Source organism: Cricetulus griseus, chromosome 2, assembly GCF_003668045.3.
Source record: "Cricetulus griseus strain 17A/GY chromosome 2, alternate assembly CriGri-PICRH-1.0, whole genome shotgun sequence".
Lineage (NCBI taxonomy): Eukaryota > Metazoa > Chordata > Mammalia > Rodentia > Cricetidae > Cricetulus > Cricetulus griseus.
This window is the reverse complement of record NC_048595.1, coordinates 28,137,163-28,160,760: the sequence shown is the minus strand read 5'-3', so window position 1 is coordinate 28,160,760 and position 23,598 is coordinate 28,137,163. Positions and strand designations below refer to the sequence as shown.

General features: G+C 51.4%; 1 protein-coding gene across 1 annotated transcript in view; it reads left to right on the top strand.

The window, feature by feature from the left end:
* Nucleotides 1-18,313, top strand: part of Epha10 (EPH receptor A10) — a 35,380-nt gene extending 17,067 nt beyond the window's left edge. The window contains exons 6-17 of the mRNA XM_035438916.1: nt 2,213-2,346; nt 5,208-5,379; nt 7,914-8,022; nt 14,380-14,438; nt 14,552-14,677; nt 15,569-15,754; nt 16,199-16,260; nt 16,451-16,654; nt 16,929-17,078; nt 17,257-17,450; nt 17,852-18,007; nt 18,199-18,313. Coding sequence (XP_035294807.1) covers nt 2,213-2,346; nt 5,208-5,379; nt 7,914-8,022; nt 14,380-14,438; nt 14,552-14,677; nt 15,569-15,754; nt 16,199-16,260; nt 16,451-16,654; nt 16,929-17,078; nt 17,257-17,450; nt 17,852-18,007; nt 18,199-18,313 — 1,667 coding nt within the window. The remainder of the gene's footprint in view (nt 1-2,212; nt 2,347-5,207; nt 5,380-7,913; nt 8,023-14,379; nt 14,439-14,551; nt 14,678-15,568; nt 15,755-16,198; nt 16,261-16,450; nt 16,655-16,928; nt 17,079-17,256; nt 17,451-17,851; nt 18,008-18,198) is intronic.
* Nucleotides 18,314-23,598: the final 5,285 nt, after the last annotated feature.

Below are 23,598 nucleotides of genomic sequence, written 5' to 3'. Positions count from 1 at the left end.
CTTTTTTGAGACTGAGTTTTCCTGTGTAGCCCTGACTGTCCTGGAACTTGCTCTGTAGACTAGGCTGGTCCCAAATGCAAAGATCCACCTGCCTGGGATCAAAGGTGTGCACCACTACACTCAACCACAGGTATCTCTTTAAAGGCAAGAAACCTCTCTTAGAACCTTTTCTCTTAGCTAACATTTTTTTATGGGCTACAACAGAAGTAAACCCAACCCTAAACCAACAGTACAGGGAACAAATGCACACTAATGTATTAGAGTAGCCATAGTTGACCTGCGTATCCCCCAATCGAAATCAGAGCTCAGTCGATAGGGCAGGCAACAGGTTGCTGATAAGATTTCCTAGACGCTGCTCTGTGGCCTGATGGGCCCGGTCAGCCACAATCTACAGCTGGACCTTGGGGCTCAGGCTGAGGTTTTACTTTGATTCCTAGGATTTTTTTTTTAGTGTGTGTATATATGATTGTGTGTGTGTGTGTGTGTGTGTGTGTGTGTGTGTGTGTGTGTGTATGTGTGTGTGTGTGTGATGTGAAGATCAGAGGATACCATCTAATGTCTGTCCTCACCTCCTTTGTTTGAGAAAGGGTATCTTTGTAAGCCAGGCTAACTGTCCAGAGAGCTTCTTGTACCAAAGTGTTACATGTTTTCTAGGGATTTGAACTCATATTCTCATATTCTTGTATGTCAAGCACTTTACCCACTGAGCCATCTTACCAGTCCTTCATTCTCAGGGTCTGTCAACCTTTCATCCAATATATCTCTGAGGGGCCAATATGGAACCATGTCCTACTGTGGATCCCCTGGCCATCTGATGCTCTTGACTAAGAAAGTTCAAACATGACATTTCTCGACTCTCCCTGTCTCTGCCCCAATCTGGGTCTACAAAGGGCCTTTTTCCACCTCCTAGGAAGCTTCATCACTTCTTTCACTTTTATGCCAGGTCCAAGTGAATTCAGCCTGAGGCGCTGCTGGGGGCAGGGGACAGTACTGGCCTTAGAAGCAGCTGTGCAATGGAGTGACAGGCTGCTATTGTCCAGCTCACAAAGACATTACTTTTTTCAAAGGGTCAGGCACTGGGGAAAGACTAAAGGATTTTTCAAGTTATTTTTAGGACAGGAGGCAGTACTGCACTATGGGTAGTGTAGCCCGGGGTTCACTACAGACACGTGGGTCCATTCATTCCCACTGGCTTTACAGAGGTTAAAAATATGATTCCCTGTTCCCTATTTTAGCAATCAGCTGTCAACTGTGGGTTTTCAGCTCCTTCTGTATCCATAGTCATCACTGGAATTTAAGAGAGCAGAGAAGGCCAGCTGGACACGAGTACCGAATGAGACCGGAAGCCATATTCAAGTCCTTGTCAAAGGGCAGGCCGTGTGTGCTGGCTCTACTTCTGTCCCTTGCTATCTGATATCTATTTTCCCCAACTCCCTGGTATCCCAGAATCATGCTACTTTTTACACCATTTCACGGACCTCTTGCCAGCCTCTCTGACTGGTGAACTTGACCAAGCTCTTGACTATGTCAAGTTTCAACCCAAGCCCTTCATATACAATTCATCCTGTCGTGAGGTCGGCCCACTGAGAGTCCTTTGTGAACTCTTTATAAGGTTTTCCACGTTAAGATCTTGTCACCCCAGAGCAAAGGTACCTTTGCCTTGTCCAGGCCGGGGATCTTTTGTTTGTTTTTCTTGCCTGGTTGCTCTGGTAGTGTTAGGCACTATCATGGCTGGAAGTGAAGCAAGTGGTCACCCTGCTTTCTCCAGACAGGAGAGAGAAAGTTTCCAGTCTTCCTCTTGAATGTGATATTCTCTGTGGGCTTCACACAGTTTTTCTTTATCATGTTGGAGTGATTTTTTTGTAATATTTGCTTGCCTGCGACCAAACCATGGTGAACAAGTCAATCTTGGCTACACACTCTATTATGTCTTCAAACCACAGAAAGGCTGAAGGATTAGAACCAAGCAGGATGAGGGAGACTGGGTTTAGACAACGACAGTGGGAGAAGCCTTGATCAGAGATTCTTTCTCCTTAAGCTTCTGCCCCCACAAAGACTCTGCCCTTCAGGCCTGGTCAACAGTCCCCATTGCCACCCACAGGCCACGCCCATATCTACAATGAGCCCAAGTGCATGTCCCGCCCCTCCTGCCTTCACCCTGATCTTGTGGGCAGTGGGTCCTGGAGGAGCGTCCTACTCTTCTTACTTTCAGCACCCTGGGAAGAGGATGAGATCCGAAGGGACCGCGTGGAGCCCCAGAGTGTGTCTCTGTCATGGCGGGAGCCTGTCCCTGCTGGAACTCCGGGAGCCAATGGCACAGAGTATGAGATCCGCTACTATGAGAAGGTGAGTCTCGGCTGGAAGCCATCTGGATCCTGGCCTGCCTGACTCCTGCAGTCTTGTTCCTCTGTCATTCCAAACACAGCTGCGGCCTCCTGAGTTCTTCCTTCCTCCGTCCCTTCCTTTCTCTTCTCTCCCCTTCCTCACCCATGGAGATACAGCTCTGTTTCACCTCCTTGGTTTAGGGTTTAGAGGAGAAGAAGAGCTTGCTGTGGGGCAGGTCTGTTTTGTCTGGCTGAATTTCCAGATACCATCTGCAGACCCCTTTGGAAAGGAAAGCCTCACAGAGATAGCCATGTGACCACAGGAGCACATTGCCAGGCTGGAGGGGTATGTTCCAGAATGGTCACCTGCATTCCTGTGGCTTACTATAAAAGGGTGAGAGTGGTGAATCACTTATGAAACTCATGCACATTTATGTATGTTAAAATACATACATACTCGGCCGGGCATGGTGGTGCACGTCTTTGATCCCAGTCCTTGGGAGGCAGAGGGAGGTGGATCTCTGAGTTTGAGGCCAGTATGGTCTACAGAGCAAGTTCCAGGCCAGCCAGGGATGGACAGAAAGACCCTGTCTCAAAAAAACCAAACAAATAGAACACACTCATCATGAACTCCATAGAGCTATTTTTACTTTTGAGGTAGGGTCTTGCTATGTAGCCCTCCCTGGCTGTCCTTGAATTCATAGCAGTTCTCCTGCCTCAACCTGTTGAGTAGTAGGGTTGGACCTCTATCCCCAGCTTTTCATATAGCAAACAGTCCCTTTCTGTTTGCTTTGGGTCAGTTCTGTCTGCTGAGCCTTAGTTGATCTGGGATTCACTATGTAGCCGAGACCGGCCTTGAATTTACCTTGACCTCCAACCTTTGTGACCCCAGAGCTGGGGTTGAATGTGTGCATCACACTGTCTGATTTTGATATTCAGATGATACTTTTGTTGATTCTTTTCTTTCTTTTTGTTTTTGAGACAGAGTCTCCCTCTGTAGCCTTGGCTGGCCTCCAACTCTGTGGCTCCTCCTGCTTCTGCCTCCTGAGTGCTGGGATAGAAGGTGTGTGCCTCTACTCCCAGCCCTTTGCCGAGTTTCTTGGCTTTTCTCCCCATCCCCCACCTCCCCCAGGCTGGCTCAAGTGCCTTCCTGACAAATAGCTTTATAGTCTCCTCATCTACCCCCTCTTTCATTGGTGGTTCATTTGCTTATTTTTATTTTGAGATACATAGCTAGCCCCCTGCCTCTACCTCCCAAGTGCTGGGATTACAGGCTTGTGCCTCCCACCTTTCTCCTCTTGTATGTTTTTTTTTTTTTTTTTTTATCTGTGGTAACAGTTCTGCCACAAAGTGATGAATGGAATTATTTCCCAACCCAAGCTCCTTCCCCATCAATTTGGTGTCTTTAACTCTGAGATGTGATCTTCTGTGAAACAGTGCCTCACTTTTATGCAAATTAATTCATTAAAGAGAAACTTCTTCCTGCTGGTGACAGAATTCCACTCCCTCAGCAGCATGTAGGGCTTTGCTGAATCAGATAATAGCTTTTGATTACTAGAAGTCTGTTAAGAGCTGTGATAGTTGGGGTGTCCAGGAAAAATAGGGTCACTGAGTCACTTTTGAATGCATGGGCCTGGGTGACCAGAGTATGGGGAACTGCTGGCTGAGGTGGAGGAGCACAGAGGAGGGGGAGCTGCTGGCTGAGGTGGAGAAGCACAGAGGAGGGGGAGCTGCTGGCTGAGGTGGAGAAGCACAGAGGAGGGGGAGCAGATGGGGCATGGTCTTGCTCTATATGAGGCCTGTAGGCCATCCAGGTAGACATCCTATATGTCTGAAGCTCTTATCAAAGCTGTGGGCTGGAGAGACGGGGTTGAGTGAGAACTTTGACATAGAAATGGCAGCTGAAGGGGAGGTGTCTGTGAGAAGGGTGGCCAGGACAGAAGGAGCCAACATTTAGGTGACAGTGAGGGCCATTGGGAGAGAGCGGTGTATACAGCAGGTGCTTAGAAGCACACACACACACACACACACACACACACACACACACACACACACACACGTAAATGAACCATCACACCAAAGATTATTTGACTGTTCAGATGTTCAAGGGAGATGGAGATTCTGATGAGTTCTTATTGAGTCAAAGTCTGCCTGGTGTCATGAATGTCATTGTCAAAGAAAAAGAGGACCACAGAACATAGACAGACATTAACTCTCCAGTCTGTGGGTGTGGCAGGAACTCTAGTAAGGTGTGAGCAGAAACAAATGATAAGAGGAGCCTCCTGAGGACTTTTGGGTGTCAGGTGTACTGGGGGTACAGAAAAGGGCAGACCTGAAGGATTTAGAAGTGCCCCTCCCCACCCTCCCTTAATAAGGAGAGAAAAATGTTGACTCTGGGGGGCTGCATAAGGGCTGTAAAGGGTGTGTGGCCCAGCACAGTGGCTGGCAACCAGTAAGCCCTCACCAGTCACAGCCACCATTTTCCCCTGTCTCCAGCTAAGCAAGTCCCAGGGTCCTCATCCATGAAACAAAACAGAGCAAAGCCAACAAGATAATCTTTGCTCTCCTTTGCTTTACAAATCAGATGTTGGGGTGAAAAGTGTCAAGACAAGACAGGTGGCAGTGTGTGGCTTGCTTGGGTTCTGGCCTCCCTCACCCCTGATAGTCACCATCTGGGTACTCCTGCCGAGGAGGCTCTGGCCTATTATGGCATGAGTCTTGAGGAAAGAGGCGATGGATGGGAAACCTAGGGGAGAAATCTCTGCTGTCTCCCAAGATGATCTGGGTCAGGTTACCCTACCCAGCTTACAGGAAGTCCCTTTTCTCCCTGTACCCCTCCTCTCAGCCTCCTGGGTCTGGGCCTCTCTGATCTATCCTCTCCAGGGTCAGAGTGAGCAGACTTACTCCACAGTGAAGACAGGGGCACCGGCTGTCACTGTCACCAACCTGAAGCCTGCCACCAGATACGTTTTTCAGATCCGGGCGGCCTCCCCAGGGCCTTCATGGGAGTCCCAGAGCTTCAACCCAAGTATTGAAGTGCAGACCCCAGGGGAAGGTAAGTGGTGTGCACTGGGAGAGCGCTGGATGCAGGCAGGCTGTAGAGACAAGTGTCTCAGAAAGGGAGCCACAGAAGAGACTGCTACTTAAACAGTTTGAGCACCTTCCCTGGAGCACACTGTGGGGACCTCGGGGCAGCTGGTGCTCTCCTCAGAGAATGTATCTTCAGTGACCCAGCCTCTTTCCTGGGCTTCTCAAGGTCACCTCTTCCTGGACTTTGCCGGATCCTTCCAGCTGTTCTTCTCTCTGCCATGACAAAGATCCTCCTTGGGGCACTGTCTCCCCCCCCCCCCAGGCTTAGCCTGTGAAAGCAAACTTCCCTGAAGGGGAGGGGCACCTGGAAGGGATCAATCAAAATGAACCCTGTACATTTTAAATGGAGCCAATGCAGGCTGGATGAGGTGGCACAAGGCAGTAATCTGGGCATTTGCAAGACTTGAGATCAGAAAATCAAAAGTGTTCAAGGCCAAGTGCCCCTACACAGAGTTCAAAGTCGGCCTGGGTGGCATAAGTAAGTAGATGAGCTGGTGGTGCAGACCTATAGTCCCAGCACTTGGGAGGGAAGGAAAACCAAGAGTTTGAGGCCAGGCTGGGCTATATGAAATCCTGGCTCAAGAAACAAGAAAGAAGGAAGGGAGGGAGGGAGTCAGGAAGAAAAGAATGAGAGAAGGAGGGAGGGGAAGGAAGCTGGAGAGAAGTGAGAGGCAGAGGCGTGTAAATTACATCTCAAAGTTGTAACAACAAAAGAAAAGCTGAACTTGAAATTCCTGGTCTTGAAATGGCCCCCTTCCTGGTGTTGTGCTTGCCTGGCCTTCTCTCCCCTGCCTCTGCCCTTCCCTCCCCTGCCTTCCCTTCCCTCCCCATCCCTTTTCAGAGTGCCAGCATCTCCCTCTTGTTGCTCAGCCTTCTTTGGCCCCAGCCCTGAGGACCTCACGTCTATCTATCCTGCGCAGTTCATGGAAGTATTTTCCCCAACAAAGGCAGCTCCCCCTAAGAGGCATTCTGGCACCAGCTGTCAAGATAAGAATTCTTCCCAACCTGCTACATGACTCTAATCCAAGATAGGAAATTCTGGGAGCCCCCCAAAGGAGGTGAAGGTGAAGATAACACGTGAAGGGAGACCAGGTCTGGGAAGGTAGACAGCATGTCTTGCCGGAAGAGCCATCTGTGCTTGGCCTTAGGGCAGGTGCTGCCAAGACTAGATTAGAGCTGTGGCTTAAGGCTGCGGTCTATTTGAACCAGTGGAAGTGAGCAGAAAAGGCTTGAGCCGTTCTCCTCCTCCTTCCTCACCCTGAAGCTGCTACGGCCAGCCGTCTTTCTACTCCTTTAGTGTCCAGTCCTTCCCCTCCCTAATAGTTATTCTGAACCTTTTCTTCCTCAGTCACTTCCTCTCCATCCTCACTCCAGCTCCACCGGCTGCCTGTGCCCTTTCCTCTCGGGTCAGGCAGGAATCTGTCGCCACTCCTAGTGAGTCTCCGGGAATTCTTTCTCCTTACCCTGCAGCCAAGGTTCTCTAGTTATGCCTCTCCAAGGTCCCCCCGAACCCCGCCTCAGTTTCCACCTGTTAGGCTCTGCCTCTGGACAGCGTAACCTCCGGTTTTGTGGGCTGCTTGCTGTTTCCCAGGCCCTGCTTGTGCATCAGGGCCTAGTCTTTCAGAGTTCCAGCCCCCAGCTTCCTCAGGGATATCAGGAAGGAAGTGTCGGCTTCTGTTCTGCTCCCCCCCCCTTAAGTATTGTTTATTAACGAACTTAGTTTTGTCTCTCAGTCTGAGCCTGTGCACTTCTTTAGTCAGATTGGGATTCTATGGGCGTCTGTCCAGGCTCAGAGCTGCTTTGGCATCAGGCAGAGTGTTTGGGGGACAGGTTCCATTCCAATCTTGGGTTCACCTGGCTATCGTGGCATGTGACTGTAATCTCAGCACTTGGAAGGTGGAGTCAGAGGGTCAAGAGGTCAAAGTCATCTTTGGTTACATGAGTTGGAGGCCAACCAATGCTACATGATACTCCATTTCAAAAACAAAGCAAAACCCCACAAAATCCTGTGTTTGTCAACTTAGGTAGCTTTCTTCAATCCATCTCCTCTTCTTGAACTGGACACAGTAACCCTTGCAGGAGTGTTGTGTGAGACAGGACAATATAGTTCAGCACAAGCAGCCTGTCTCAGACACTGCTGTGCTCAAAGTTAATGTACTGCTGCTGGCAGACACTCTATGTTGGGAAAGGAACTCCGAACAGAGGCTGTGACCCCGCAGAGCTTCTGGAATTCTCTGCCCCCGTGAAAGGCATAACGGGAGGCCAGCCCCAGCTGCTTGGACTCTTGCCTCCTCTCAGAGCAGGCCTGAAGCAGAGAGGCCCTGCCTGTAGACAGAGGTGTTTGGCACTCCAGTTGTCACTATGGGCATTGGTGCTACTGTGTGCCCAGAGGCTGAGGGATCTTCCTAATGGCTGAGACAAAAGTCTCTCTTAGTGTTTGCCCAGGGGCCTAGTCTTCTGCCTGCCTCAGCCCCCTGCTTTGTTTTGTTTTTCCCCTAGTTGCCTCAGGGTCCAGAGACCAGAGCCCCGCAGTGGTTGTCACTGTTGTGACCATCTCAGCCCTCCTGGTCCTGGGCTCTGTGATGAGTGTGCTGGCCATCTGGAGGAGGTAGGTAGTTGGTTTCATCCTGGTGACCTCTGGTGGGTTCTGTCCCCATGCTTATCAATGCACCTGCCACCCCCACCCCCAATACACACATACACACATAGGCAAGTTTACAGACTCAAGCACATTGCTACATAGATCCCAATGCCACCTGGGAACACGAGTGCCCACAACCCCCAGCACTTAGGAGATGGAGGCAGGAGGGTCAGGGGTTCAAGCCCTACTTCAGCTACATAACATACAGAATTTGAAGCCAGCCTGTGCTACAGGAGACCCTTGTCTTACTTCCCCTCCCTTCAAAAAAGATACTAGTGTGGTGAGTACGGCCCCTCCCCCACGGCTGCTCATGCACCAGCTGCAGGCACCGCAGCTAGCTCAACCGTGCTGGGATGAAGGGGATTTAGCTCCTTAACTCATTAAATGTCAGAAGGCATCACTGAGGATGGAATCAAGCTCCAGCTGCTCGAGTGTGATTAGGATTCTCCCTGAGGCACTCTGAGGCCCCCAGCTCTGGCCCCCAGGGGATCTGGAGCCCCTTGAACACAAGCAAAGAGGAAAAAGTCAGTACTTGGGTGGGAGAAAGAGGGGAGGGGAGGGAAAAGAAACTCATCAGTCTGAGCCATGTCCCTCCCCACACAGAAGCTTGCAGGCAGAGAAAGAGTGTGGGGGAGACAGGGCTGCCTGGTTGGGTCTGGATGAAAGAAAATTCCATTTCCTTTGGACAAAGCAGAGGCTTTGTGTGCACTCCCACCCCTCCCAAGAGCATCCTGCTATACCCAGAGGTCCCAGCAGTCGCAGTCTGGAGCTTCGGTAGAGCTAATGGGTTGGAGTTGTGTATAGAGGAAAAGTGGGCTGGCTGGGGACCCACAACTCAACAGTCTGAGATCCAGAGGGACAGTGAGGGTTTCTTTGACACCAGCTATTTGTATGGCCTTGACCAAAGCACTGGTAGTGAAGGAAGAGAGTGACTGTCCTGCAGATCTAGGAGCCATTTGTGCTTAGGTAAGGTAGATCAAGAAGACAGTACAGGTTGGGCTTAATGACATACGCCTTTAATCCCAGCGTTCAAGAGGCAGAGGCAGGTGGATCTCTGTGAGTTCAAGGCCAGTATGGGTCTACATAGACAGTTCCAGGACAGCCATTGCAGGGCACAATAGAGAGACCCTGTCTCAAAAACAGGACAAGAGTAGGGAGCTCCTTCCTTTAGGTCCATCCACGTTCTGGGCCTGTTGGAAAAGCAGGGACGGGCAGCTGCAGGGAGTATCTCATCCGGGCTTTAACTATCAGGGCTGTGGAGGCAGGAGCAGACAGGTGTACTGGAGCAGGCGGGGGAGACAGCTGTAGACTTCAAGTCATACTGCCCTTCAGTGGGGAGGACCAGGGAGCAAATTACCATACTAAGTAATGGATTTAATTTCTAAGTAATGGGTTTAATTACAAGATTTTCTTTTTAAAGACTTATTTTTGTTTATGTGTATGTATGAGATTGATGGCCCGTGTGTGCACGTGTGCCCTCTCAGGAGCACATGTCCTTGGAGACCAGTAGAAGACATCAGATCCTTTGAAGCTAGAGTTACAGCAGTTGGGAGTCACCTAATGTGGGTGCTGGGAACTGAACACCGGTCCTCAGGAAGTGGACTAAGACATCTCCCCAGCCCTCACTGTAACATTTTCATGTAGACTTTGTTTCATGGTTAAAATGATTACTTGTATTGTTCTATTACTAAATAAAACTTAGGAGTCAGATATTGGGGTAAAAACCTCATAGACCCAAGGAGCAACAAAGGAAAGATCAGCTGCCCCTCCTCCCCACTTCCAGATAGAGAAGACCTCACATCTTTCTAAGTCCCTCTCTACTACTTCCTGTGCCCCCCAATCTCAGTGCTCCAAAACCTCTATGGCTAAATCTTGGTCAGCCAAATGTCGACTCCACCCTTTGCTTCAAGGTTTAACTTTATTGCCCGTCTTGAAGTGACAGTGAGAACAAATCTCTTGCAACACATAGTTTTTAGTTCTGGTTCCCCTGTCACTCTTGCGTCTGCTCAGCCTTCCTCATCTCTCCTCCTCTCCTCTGGATGCCTCCTGTCATGAGTCTCATAAGAATCCCATCAGTCATCACTCTAGGTGACTTGAGCAGCCACTAGGTGGCCAGCCTGGCCTCTTGGTTTCTCAAGGTTTTATCCCTAAATCCCTGTCTTGTGTGGTAGCCCTCTGCTTATTCCTTTGGGAATGCTCTACCATCAGGTACATAACACAGTTCTACTTATGCCTGCCAAGGCCCGGTCCTTGTCACTTGCTCTGTCAGCCATGCCTGTGGCCCTACTCTCCAGCATCATCAATGGCCCCTCAATGTCTCATGCTCAAGGCTGCAAACCCTGCCTGCCTCACAACAAGCATTCTCATTTCTTTGCTCTAGAGAAGGAACCTTCCTCTTAGGCAGGATGAGCCCAGCTACTCAGAATGGAGCCCCAGCCCCTCCTACTGCTTCAGGACACATCACTACTCATAATGCCCCTCTCGTCCCCCCACACAAGAGCACTGTGTCTCAGTTACTTCTCTATCCCATGACCAAGGGGTCTTAGTTAGGGTTTTATTACTGTGAAGAGGCACCATGACCACAACAACTCTTATAAAGGAAAAACATTTAATTGAAGCTGGCTTGCCATTCAGAGATTAAGTTCATTGTCATTGTGGTGGGAGGCATGGCCACATGCAATGGTGGGAGGCACGGCCACATGCAATGGTGGGAGGCACGGCTACATGCAATGGTGGGAGGCACGGCCACATGCAATGGTGGGAGGCATGACCACATGCAATGGTGGGAGGCACGGCCACATGCAATGGTGGAAAGCACAGCCACATGCAATGGTGGGAGGCATGGCCACATGCAATGGTGGGAGGCACGGCCACACGCAGGCAGACATGGTGCTGCAGAGGTAACTGAGAGTTCCACATCTGGGTCTGCAGGCAACAGGAAGTGACTATGAGCCCCTAGGCAGGCTTGAGATTCTGAGACCTCAAAGTCCACCCCCCTAGTGGCACACTTCTTCCAACAAAGCCACACCTACTACAGCAAGGCCAAAGCTCCCAAAAGTGTTGCTTTCTGTGAGCCTATGGGGGCATTTTCTTTTTCTATTTTATGTGCATTGGTGTTTTGCCTGCATGTACATTTGTGTGAGGGTATCAGATCTTGGAGTTACAGACAGTTATGAGCTGCCAGGTGGGTGCTGGGAATTGAACCTGGGTCCTCTGGAAAAACAGTGCTCTTAACTGCTGAGCCATCTCTCCAGCCCTGGTCATTTTCTTTCAAAATGCCACACAAGGCAACTTAAAAGAAAGAGTCCATGACCATCATAGAGAGGAGCACGGCAGCAGGCAGGCGTGCCATGGAGCAGATACTGAGAGCTTATATCTGATCCACAAGCACACACACACACACACAGAGAGAGAGAGAGAGAGACAAAGAGAGAGAGAGAGAGAGAGAGAGAGAGAGAGAGAGAGAGAGAAACTGAGAATGGTATAGGCTTTTGAAATCTCAAAGCCCCTCCCCCAGTGACACACCACCTGCAACAAGGCCACACCTACTCTAACAAGGCCACACCTACTCTAACAAGGCCACATCTTGATCATTTCCAAACTATTCCACTAATGGGGACAAAGCCTTCAAATGTAAGAGAATATGGGGGTCATTCTCATTCAAACATGACACTCTGAGGCTTAGTAAGTGTGCTAGCTCTCTGTTGCTGTGACAAAATGTACAAGGTAGTCAACTTACAAGAAAAAAGTTTTTTGAGGCTCACAATTTCAAATGTTTGGTCCATGACCACTTGGCCTTGGTCCTAAGGGTGGCAAGTCATCATGGTGGGATGTAGCAGAAACAGCTGCTCACCTCATCGGCAGCCAGGAAGCAGTGAATCAGGAAGGTACTGGGGTCACAATATTCTCCTAAAGGGCATGCTGCTAGTGACCCAACTTCTTTCTCCAAGACCACACTCCCAAAGGTTCCATCCCTCCTTTTATCACCCCAGGCTGTGGACCAAGTCATTTATCACTTAAGCCTTTGAGAGATAGTCCAGATCCACACTATAGGCAGGATGTGGTGGCACACATCTTTGAGGTCAGCCTGGTCTACAGAGTGAGATGCAAGGCTGCCAGGACTACATAGTGGAACCCTGTCTCAAAACAACAAAGCCGGGTGGTGGTGGCACACGCCTTTAATCCCAGCACTTGGGAGGCAGAGGCAGGAGGGTCTCTGTGAGTTTGAGACCAGCCTGGTCTACAAGAGTTAGTTCCAGGACAGCCTTCAAAGCCACAGAGAAACCCTGTCTCAAAAAAACAAACAAACAAACAAAAAAACAAAACAACAACAAAAAACCAAACAAACAAAAACCAAACAAGAAAACAAAAAGAACAACAACAAAAAAGAACAGAAGTAGGAAAAATCCACATTATAACAATAAGATCCTTATTACCATGATGCTGTTAAGCAGGGCTGTCTTTATCATGATTTTATTACAGAGAAAAGCTGAGTCACCCATTCCCACTGCCACAGGGTGGGGGAATGCTTGGACGCAAGAGCACACAGTCAAATTGTAAAGGGCGTGAATCAGAATCCTTTCATGCCACTATCTCCTGTGACATCTCCCCTTTGCAAACTGTTCCCCAACCCTTCGTCCTGTCTTCATGAGACCCTGTCTCATCTCCATCACTGCTTTCTCCTTCCTTGGTTCCTGTGACATCTCATCTCCTGTTCCCTTCTATTTCTTATCCTCTTCCGAAGCTGCCTCCCCTCAATCCAGCCTAATTATTCCCAGTACCTCCTTTCAGGCTGCCTCATCTCCCTGGGCAAAATTCACAGTCAGTGTGTTTGTATTTTCAGAGCAGACCTACCTTCCAAGAGTGAGAAACATTCACCAGACTGCCTACTCGTAGATTCCCCCTGCATTTCCCACCACCCCAGGAGCCCAGATGTCCAAGCCTGACCTTCCCTTGCTCTGCTTGACAGTGGCTCTCCATGAGCTCTCTGGGCAACTCTTCAGTCTTCCTTGCAGCTTCCTGCAATCGTCAAGCCCTACCATCCTGTCATAGGCTTGTTCCTCCACATTTCTCTCCCCTCTGTTCAGGACTGGCCAACCCATAGCTCGAGCTACTGCCATCTCCTGAGGGAACCCTAGAATGGCAGCCAGGATCTTCTTTCTCAAATGCAAGTTGGAAAAAAAAATCATATAAAATGTAAACTGAATCAGGGCACTTCCCTGCTTCAAGGAAAGCCTGCCTCAGGGTGTCAGATCCAGACTGCTGTGGGCTTTGCTTCTGGCTCAGGATGGATCAGCCTGTTATTCCTCACAGGGTAGCATAGGGCTTTGTGCCAGGAGTGTAGGCTTGCACACCTCTGGAGTTTGTCTTAAAACAGAAACACCGGGAAGGGTGATGGGATTGAAAGGCTAGCGTTCTGGGCTTAGGATTGTCCATGTGCTGAGGGAAGAAGGATGTTGGACTGCAAACCACAAAGAAGCAACCGAGGCAGCAAAAAGTGAAGAGAGAAGGGGAGGGAAAAGAGGGGAGGGAGAGGGAAGAAAAGATAACCTTCAGTGAGGTGGCTCAGTGGGTAAAAGTGTTTGCCATAAAGTCTGTTGACCAAGTTCCATCCCTGAAACCCACATGATGGAAGGAGAGAAGCTATTCTCTCAAGTTGTCCACAGGAGTGCCAATAATAGCATGTACACACACACACACACACACACAGAGAGAGAGAGAGAGAGAGAGAGAGAGAGAGAGAGAGAGAGGGAGAGAGACAGAGACAGAGACAGAGACAGAGACAGAGAGACAGAGAGAGAGATGCAATTTAAAAAAGATTACATCATTTTTAAAAAGAAAAAGGGGGTGGGGTTGTAAGATGGCTTAGTAAGCTGGGCATGGTACTGCATATCTTTAATCTCAGCACTTAGGAAGCAGAGACAGGTGGGTCTCTGTGAGTTCGAGGCCAGCCTGCTCTACAGAACAAGTTCCAGGACAGCAGAAACTGCACATAGAAACCCTGTCTTGAAAAACCAAATCAAAACAAAACCAACCAAAGATGGCTTAGTTAGTGGATAAGGGCACTTGCCATGAAGCTGACGGCAAGAAGCCACAAGGTGGAAGAAGAAAACCAACTTTTGCAACTTGTCCTCTGAATAAATCGGAAAATAAATTGAAATTTAAACCGAAAAGAAGCCTCCCAACCAGCAGGACGAGAAAGTCCCTCTGCAGAAGGGCACAGAGCTTTTCTTTCTGAAGGGACCAGGAGGTGCTGCCCCGGGTGCTGGTGAAATGGGAAGGGCTGGGGTGGCCTGATGAAAGGGTGTCTCTGCGTCCCCACAGGCCCTGCAATGGCAAAGGAAGTGGAGACGCCCACGACGAAGAGGAGCTGTATTTCCACTGTGAGTTGTCTGTGCCACACACACCTCTGTCTTCAACCCCTTCCCAGCTGCCACCTCCTATTACCCCAGCAATGAGACCTCTTCCCTCAGTCTCCCTCTCTGTCTGTTCTCAGTCAAAGTTCCGACACGCCGCACATTTCTGGATCCCCAGAGCTGCGGGGACCCACTGCAGGCTGTGCACCTGTTCGCCAAGGAGCTAGATGCCAAAAGCGTCACCCTGGAGAAGAGCTTGGGAGCAGGCAAGCCCTAGAAGTCTGGATTCGTCAGGGAGCTCCGCCCACTGGATAAACCCCACCCACCAGGCAACACCCACTGGGGAAAGCCCTGAGTCTAGGCTATTCCCATCTCTTTTCAGCCAGCTTCCCCTTCCAGTCCCCACCCCATGGCCGGAAGCCCCGGCTCTGCGCCAAGGGTACCCTTTCCCAGAAAGTCCCGCGCCCACTAGAGGCGATCGTGGTTCTGCCCTCTCTCCTCTGTCCCCTAGCTCACCATGGGACACCTGCATTCAGGACCTTTCCCAGATACCTTCCCGAGAGGCTCCGTTTAGCCCCAGGCTTTTATGGGACGGTGGGAAAGGGTCTTTACAGTAAGGGGCTGGTCAGACACGCCTGAGGTCCGTCCATGGATTAGCTGAGCTAGAGGCTCATCGTGAGCCTCAGTTTCTCACCCCCCAAAGGGGCGTGGCATCGCCACCCTGAGTGCTGCTGTGGGAACTCCGCAGGCAAAGGGCAGGGCTTTGCGGGTTCTGAGCATCATTCTCCTCTTGGCTGTTCACAACTGTCAGTTACCAAGGAGCAGGCCTCGCCCTGGAACCTTCACAAGAGAAGTCAGGAAGGAGCTGTAGGGCAGAGTAGATCTCATCGTCATCTGCCCTTGGCTTTGCTGGGTTCAAGGACCTTTGATGGATAGGCAGGTGCAAAGTTCCTGTCTCTCTGTCACAGAGAAGGGAACTAAGGCCAAGAGGACAGAGATGAAGCCCAAGGTGACACTGCTGCTACTCAGCATGCTAGGATTCGAACTCTGGAGCTTCCCACAGCAAGCTGGAATTGACCCAAATCCCAGAGTCACCTTCTCCTTGGTTCAGCTTACCCCATTTGCTGGCGGGACTCTGAGGTGCTGTTTCTTCACAGGCCGATTTGGGGACCTGTGCTGTGGCTGCCTACAGCTGCCTGGTCGCCAGGAGCTGCCCGTGGCTGTGCACACTCTGAGGGATGGTTGCTCTGATTCCCAGAGGCTCAGCTTCCTGGCTGAGGCCCTCACCCTGGGGCAGTTTGACCACAGCCACATTGTGCGGCTGGAAGGCGTTGTCACCCGAGGTAGGCCTGTCACTGCACATGCCTGTACTTAGCTGGATTCTGGGTGGATTCTCCTTCCAGGCTATGGGGTAGACTCGGGCACAACCTTAGTTCACTGCTCACTTTCTCTTCAGTGACTCAGGGTGGCCCCTCTCTTGGAGAATGGCCTTTCCAATTTGCAGTGACATTTGGGGAGTGGATCACTTTCTCAGCTGACTCTGCAGCTCTGACATGGGCCTCTGTCCCGCTATGGACAGTTGACTTTTTTTGTACCTCAGCACTAGAGTGGTAGATAGGGGTGGGTGTGGTGGAGCTGAGTGGGTGGAATTAATGGGCTGGCTGGCGGGTGGCGAGATCAGAAAAGTTGGCTTTGCTTCTGGCTATCTTGGCTGAGATGGAGCTGGTGTGGGGAAGTGTGTGCATAGGGAGAGCCAGCAACTTAGTGTGTCTCCATCCCTGGCACAGGAAAACCCTTGATGATTGTTACTGAGTACATGAACCTCGGAGCCCTTGATGACTTCCTCAGGGTGAGTGGCAGGAGACCTGGGTGGGGAGTACCCATGTCATACTTTTCTTGTCCCTTCCCTTGGGATTGACGTTGCTCCCACTGGGCAGGCTGACCTGCTGCTTGTGCTACACTGACTCCCAGAGGGACTTAGTGACTTCCCGGGTGATCTGAGTGCAGGGTCGTGGCTTCAGTCCTCACCCATTCCACAGCATCACGAGGGGGAGCTGATGGCTACACAGTTGATGGCTCTGCTGCCTGGGCTGGCATCGGCCATGAAGTATCTGTCAGAGATAGGCTATGTGCATCGGGGCCTGGCTGCCCGCCGGGTGCTGGTCAGCAGCGGCCTCATCTGTAAGATCTCTGGTTTTGGGCGGGGTCCCCGGGACCGAGCTGAAGCTGTCTACACCACCATGGTAAGGAGCTCCCTTCTCTGGTTCCACCTGCTGCTTCTCCTGCTGGCCACACCCAGCAGCCCCCTGGTCTCCATACCTCTGCTCTGCCCCCTTCCCTGCTGCTGCTGGTCCTTCCCTACCTGGTCCCTCCCCTGTGATGGCACCGTCCCCATGTCATCCCTATGTCAGTTGGGCTGCTTCCTCAGATGTGAAGGGGGTGGGGGAAGACGTGGGATTGGCTGTGGGTGCTGCTGGTCTCAGTGCTTTCCTGCCCTGCTTTGCTTACCCGCCATAGAGTGGCCGGAGCCCAGCGCTCTGGGCAGCTCCCGAGACCATTCAGTTTGGCCACTTCAGTTCTGCTAGCGACGTTTGGAGCTTTGGCATTGTCATGTGGGAGGTGATGGCCTTTGGGGAGCGGCCCTACTGGGACATGTCTGGACAAGATGTGAGTGACCTATGGCTCCAGCTTCCTGACCTCTGCCTATCGATCCTTGACCTCTTAGCTCCAGACCTCTCTTCTACCCCCATCCTTTTTAGAGTCCTCCCCCGGAGGGTGGTGGTGATGGTGGTGGTGGTGGTGTGTGTGTGTGTTGGACAATCTGCTCCCCATCTCTGGAGCCCAGGTGATCAAGGCTGTGGAGGATGGCTTCCGGCTGCCACCCCCCAGGAACTGTCCCTCCCCACTGCACCGACTGATGCTTGACTGCTGGCAGAAAGACCCAGGTGAGCGGCCCAGGTTCTCCCAGATCCACAGCATCCTGAGCAAGATGGGGCAGGAGCCAGAACCCTCCAAGTGTGCTGCGAACACCTGTCTCAGGTACATCCTACCAACCCCTGAGCCAGATCAGCCAGCCAAACTCTCACTTGTCTGTCAGTGTTCTCCCAGTGTCCCAAGTGCAGCCAGCCGCCCCGTCCTGTTCAGGTGTGAAGCCCAGCCCATTGTCCAGACAGACCTGACATCCCCACCTGCTTCAGGCACATCTCACCTCATGTCACTCATGTCCTGGCTTTTGCCCTTTACTTGGCTCAGCTCTCCACTTGCTGGAGAGTACTGACCCGCTCCCTTCTTTGGGGCCTTTTGTGTGCCCCATTGGAGCCACAGTAAGCCCTGGGTGTGGTCACCTTACTTTCCCCTTGTCCTTTCTTGCTTCTCAAGAGAGTGACTGGGTCTGGTGCCACACCCTCGTTGTGACTGACTGCGGCCTCTCTGCTCCCCAGGCCTCCCACCCCACTGGCGGATCGTGCCTTCTCTACCTTCCCCTCCTTTGGTTCTGTGGGTGCTTGGCTAGAGGCCCTGGACCTGTGCCGCTACAAGGACAACTTCTCTGCAGCTGGCTATGGGAGCCTAGAGGCTGTGGCTGAGATGACTGCCCAGTGAGTCTAAGGAGCCAAGGTCAAGGCCGGGGTTCAGGGAACCCAAGAGTGTCCCTATCTAGATGGGAAGGCCCTATCTGCTCTGGCTCTAGGCCTTTCCTTGTCCAGAGAAGGGGAAGGAGAGGGTTGGCTTCCATGGGAAGAGCAGGAGAGGGATTGGGTCAGCTGAACATGGCTGCTTCTCCTTGCAGGGACCTGGGGAGCCTGGGAATCTCTTCTGCCGAGCATCGAGAAGCCCTCCTGAGTGGGATCAGTGCCCTGCAGACTCGAGTGCTGCAGCTACAGGGTCAGGGGGTGCAGGTGTGAGCAGCTCAGTCCTGCCCAAGGACCTGCAAGCTACACCCCTGCTTAGGTGGGAGGAGGGAGTGAGTGCTTTCTTACTCTTAGTGGGCCCTGAGCTGGTTGGTGCCATATTGTCCCCCCATTTCATATTTCCTCTCAAAACCTTTCTGACCTAGTGGTCCTAAAAAAGAGGTTCAGATCCCTGGAGAGGACCCTAGAGATAACAGTAGGAAGAAATTTAGGGTGTCAAGGGCAAAGCTGGCTGGGGAAGACAATCACTTTCAGTTGTCCTGCCTCAGGCCCCTTGGTCTTCCATGCTCACTTGGGGTTGGGCCTACTCAATGGGCATCTCCTTTCCCCAGAGAGCTTTTGGCCTGCCAGGCAGTAAGAGTCCCTGAGAGAGACTCATTGGTTGTGGCAGAGGCCACAGCTGCCTGAGCACCTGAGTATGGAACCCTGGGCCAGTGGGTGGTAGCCTTTACTTCCTATGCCTTGGCTAGGTCTGTCTGAACCCTGGTGTCAAGGCCCAAGCAGGAAAGTGGCGCTGAGCTCAGGGACTGGACCCCCAGGCAGGGACTCCAGAGCTGATGGCTTCCTGCCTTGGGTTGGCAGGTTTGGATGAAGGCCAGCCTCCTAGTAGGTCACACCAGGTCCTGCTGCTCCCCCTGGGCCTGGCTGTCTCATTTGCTTTGGAACTGATTCAGAAGGGGTAGGGGTGGGGGTTGCTGTGCATTCTGGAGAGTGGAGAAGAAAAAGAGACTGAGGAGGGAATGGTTTTGTCAGGCTGGTCCAACCCCACTGTATAGATGGGGAAGTCAGAGTCTATAATCTCAGAGCCAGGGCTGAAGCCAGACCAAAATCCGGGGAGCAGGCTGGCTCTGGAGAGAGCTTACCCTTCCCCTTGGCACCCGCACTCTTCCCTGGGCAGCCCAGTGAGTCCTCGCTGGGTGAGTCCCTTCAGGCTGCTCTGCCCCTGCACTCCATGCTTCCTTTGTAGAGTGCCTCCCTGTGTGCTCTACAGAGCCCTTGAAGGAGTGTGGTGCTGAGCAAGGGTCCTGGCAGCTCTGAGAACTTGAGATCAGGGCCATCCTGGGAGGGCAGGAAGGCTGCTGGATGTGGACAAGACCACTACATCACTCTTGATGGATCCTGTCTGTTTTTGCTGTGCTAACGAAGAGGGGTGGCAGGGGCTGGGACAGAGCAGGTGGGAGTGGAGAGAGGCTGGCAGAATAGTGTCCCTTTGGAGGGATCAGACTAGGAGGGGATTCCCCCTGGGGAACAGGGAGAATGGGCAGGTGGATCATTGAGATGTATGTGTTGAGGGATGTCCAGAAGGCTTCTTAGCTGAAGTCAGAATTGAATAAGGCCTTGAGGGGTAGAGTGTTCTCTCCCTAGGGTGGATGGAGTTATCTGCAGGCTCAAAATCCAAGCAGGGGTCTCTAACAGAGAGTCTGGGGGCTGGAAGCCACAGCATCTTTGGGGCGTACCCCATAGTGGGGGCAGTGACTCTCAGCAGTGCCTTTGGCCGTGACCTGTCAACAGCAGCTCTTCCCTCGTCAGAGCCTGCCCCAGAGGCCCCTGGATCTCTGCTCCCTGAGCACCTGCCTGAGCTCAGTGACTACAGGGATGCTGGGGTAGACTGGGTTACTGCAGCCACCTTTGACAGAACTGGGGGAACTGATATGCCCCCACAGGCTCTTCCTTCATTCTTCCTCCAGGGAAAACTGGCCCAACATCCAAGACGCATGGGGACCAGTGCCCTGTCTTGGGTGATCAGAACCTTGTCCCCATCTCCAGCCACATCAGTCATTGTCAAGGTCAAACTCCTCCCAGTTGTCTGCAGAGGGGTCCCTGGTTGTGTTGGCAGGACTTCGGTGTCCAGGGTAGACCTCCTCTCTGATGAGGAGTGAGGTCCTAGAATCCTGAGGAGTCCCAGGCCTCAGCCCTGAACAGGCACCAGCATGATACAGGGTGCTGGGTCACTGGGGGCCCTCCACAGGTCTATTTTTATACATGGAACTTGTTGCTGGACAGAGGAAGGTGTCCTGGAACCCATATTGCCCTGTATGCACCCACCCAGGGAGGAAGGGGCTGGTTGTGGGTGAAGGCTCCTTTGAGGAACTCTGGAGATGTTTTTATATTTCTTGGGTTCTATATGCAGTACAAAGTAATAAAAACTTGTCTGTGCTATGGTCCTTCTGTGTGGCATTGTCAAACCACTGAGCAGTTGTGCGTGGAGATTCTGCACACAGATCCTGGGTGTGTGCGCCTGAGATTTTTCTGATACGAAGAATGCTGCTGTCTAGTGGAGACACAGAAATGGGACTGGACGAGGGCCAGGAGCACATAGGATGCACTGGGTGTCACAAGCCTGCTTTACAAAACCAGGCAAGCAAGGAAGCTGTGTGCTGGAGGAAGCGGTACCCGGGCAGGTGTGGAGCTGGGGGAAGCGGTACCCGGGCAGGTGTGGAGCTGGGGACAGGAAATGACCAGCTGGATTTGGGGTGTGCACATGAGATGCGTGGAGACTGTTTAGGACATGGGTAGATATCTAAGCCTGGACCTTGGAATGCAGATGTGAGCTAGAGACTGACCTCTGGGTTCATTGCCACCCAGAGGAAGGTTGAAGCCACCATGGGAGGGAGGCCACCCAGGGAGCACAGAGAGTAGAGGGGAGTCCTAGGGAAGCTCTAGCGTTACAGGACAACTTGGATGGAGGGGCACAGGAGCCAGACTACAAGGAGAAGTAGAAAGGAGAGGCTGGAGCGGGGGTTAAGAACACTAACACTGGATGATCTTCCAGAGGACCAGGGTTCAATTCCCAGCACCCACATGGCAGCTCACCACTGCCTGTAATCCCAGCTCCAGAGGATCTGCCATCTCACACAGACATACATGCAGGCAAAACACTAATGCACATTAAAAAATAATTAAAAAAAACATCATAGGAAGGAGAGGTCAAAGTGTGAGTGGGTGTCAGATCCAGAGGGTAGGGGCTGTTGGGAGATGACATTGGTGACTACAGGGATCTTCCAGGCCACTGGGTGTTGTACACAACGTGCTTATTATCTCACGGCTCTGGAGCTGGAATGCCAAGGTATTACTTCCTCCTGAAGACTGAGGGGAACATCCCATGGCTATCTTCAGTTTCTCTGCATCTGATCCATACCAGCCCAGCCCAACAGCCTCATTTAAACTTAATTATTTCTTCAAAAATGCCATCTGCAAATAGAGTTATGTTCAGCTATTGGTGTTAGGATTCCCACACAAGAGTGTGAAGGGGAATTACCTAACTCCTAACAATGCCCTTAATTTTAGGGGTGCAGAAGTCATAAGAGAAGGATGGGGGTGGAGCTGAAGAACTTAGACTGTAGCAAAGTGCTCCCACAGTGTAGGCTTACTACTAGCAGGGAGAGACCCCAAGTAGGTACAGCGGATGGCTGGAGTGGAAATGGTCCTCTCTGGGCAGTGAGCCTGACCTGGCTTTATGAAGCAGCCTCCTGTTCAGCCAGTGTGCACTAGACACCAGACACCTACTAGTGGCCAGCACTGGAAGCTAAGATCTAATTGCTTATTGCACAGTCAGATATGGAAAGAATGAGGCATGAGTCTAGCTAGGCACTGTGATCTCAGGAGGTTGTGCCTTGCCTACTCTCTGCTCCCCTGAGGTGTGTGTGTGTGGGGTCCTCCCAGGGGAAACTGAGTAGTGAGTTTACTGCTGTTGCAAAGCAGGGCCTGATCTTGCATTTCTGCATCTCCCCTCCTGACCTCACCCCCATTGCACTGCCTACCACAGTGTGTGCCCCTTTGCCAGTTAAGTGGAAATGCATGAGACAATGGAGAGAAATCAGAAACCATTTGGGGTCATGGATGACCTAAGATGTCTACAGCATGTTAAGTGTGGGCAGGGGAAATATTTTGACCAAGGCCACTTTATGTAAGACAAACCCAGAATCCAGACCAAGCTTGTATCTGAATCGTGACTACCCTCCCCGACCCCCAGGTGGTTGGTTTCCTTGCACTCCTTCACACACTTTTTGAATTGTCTGCAGTCAGGATGAACTTCACCCAAGCAACCTTTGCAGTTCATTTGGGCATCCATTCTGATGGTTCTTGGCATTACTGTATGAGAAATTGCAGGCATTGAGTGTGGGCTGCACACGTTTGATAAGATGATGCAGGGGTGATAGCTGGAGATGGTGGTGGGTCCAATTCTGACTCAACCTCTTCAACTGGGTCTCAGTCCTTCCCCTCTAATGCCACATATATTAGTTTTTGAGACCCAGGCTGGCCTCATATTCACTAGCAGAGGATGACCTTGAACTTCTGATCCCACTTTCAACCCTCACATTCTGCAAAAATGACAGACAGGTACCACCACACCTACTAAATTGTCTTGAGTATGTCACACTGAATTTTGGGTGTAGGCCAACAGCTATCACAGAGTGTAAAAAGTTGGCAGATTTAGAGGGTGGACATTTTAACAGAGATTTGCTTTGCTTTTCAGAGGTCCTGGGAACACCCCGAAGATGGAAGCCCTGTGTTGGCATAGGAGTAGCTTCTGGCATTCAAAGAACAATGCCTTGATGTCCTCTCACTGATGAACTACTTCACAGGTGACCTTGTTTCAAGGCAAGGGGCCTCTCCAAAAACCAGGGCCCCTGGAGGACACCTCAGTGCATCCGCCCTCCCACCCTGAGCAGCTCTGGTACACACTGTCCAGAGGGATCAAGTAGGTCAGATGTCACCTCTGGGACTGCTTTGAACTAGAAAACCATGTCTCAGCTCCGGCTGACTAGGTTAAACTGCCATACCTTATTTCTGGAGGCTACTTCATGGTATCTTCCTGTTTTTTTTTTTTTTTTGTTTTTTTTTTTTTTCATTTTTCAAGACAGGGTTTCTCTGTGGCTTTGGAGGCTGTCCTGGCACTCACTCTGGAGACCAGGCTGGCCTCGAACTCACAGAGATCCGTCTGCCTCTGCCTCCCGAGTGCTAGGATTAAAGGTGTGCACCACCAACGCCCGGTTATCTTCCTGTTTTTAAAATAAGTCATTCAGGGCACTGGGTGGAGTGGACAACTCAGCAATTAAGATCACTGGCTGCTCCCCGAAAGGACCAGGGTTCAATTTCCAGCACCCACATGGCAGCTCACAACTATCCGGTCTCAGGGGATCCGAGGGCATTGCACACATGTGGTGCACAGACATATACTGTGCATAGCCATGTACAGGCAAAGTACTCATATACATAAAATATAATCAGGAAAGCAAGAATTACCACCAAACTAACACAAACACTGAGAGTGCAAT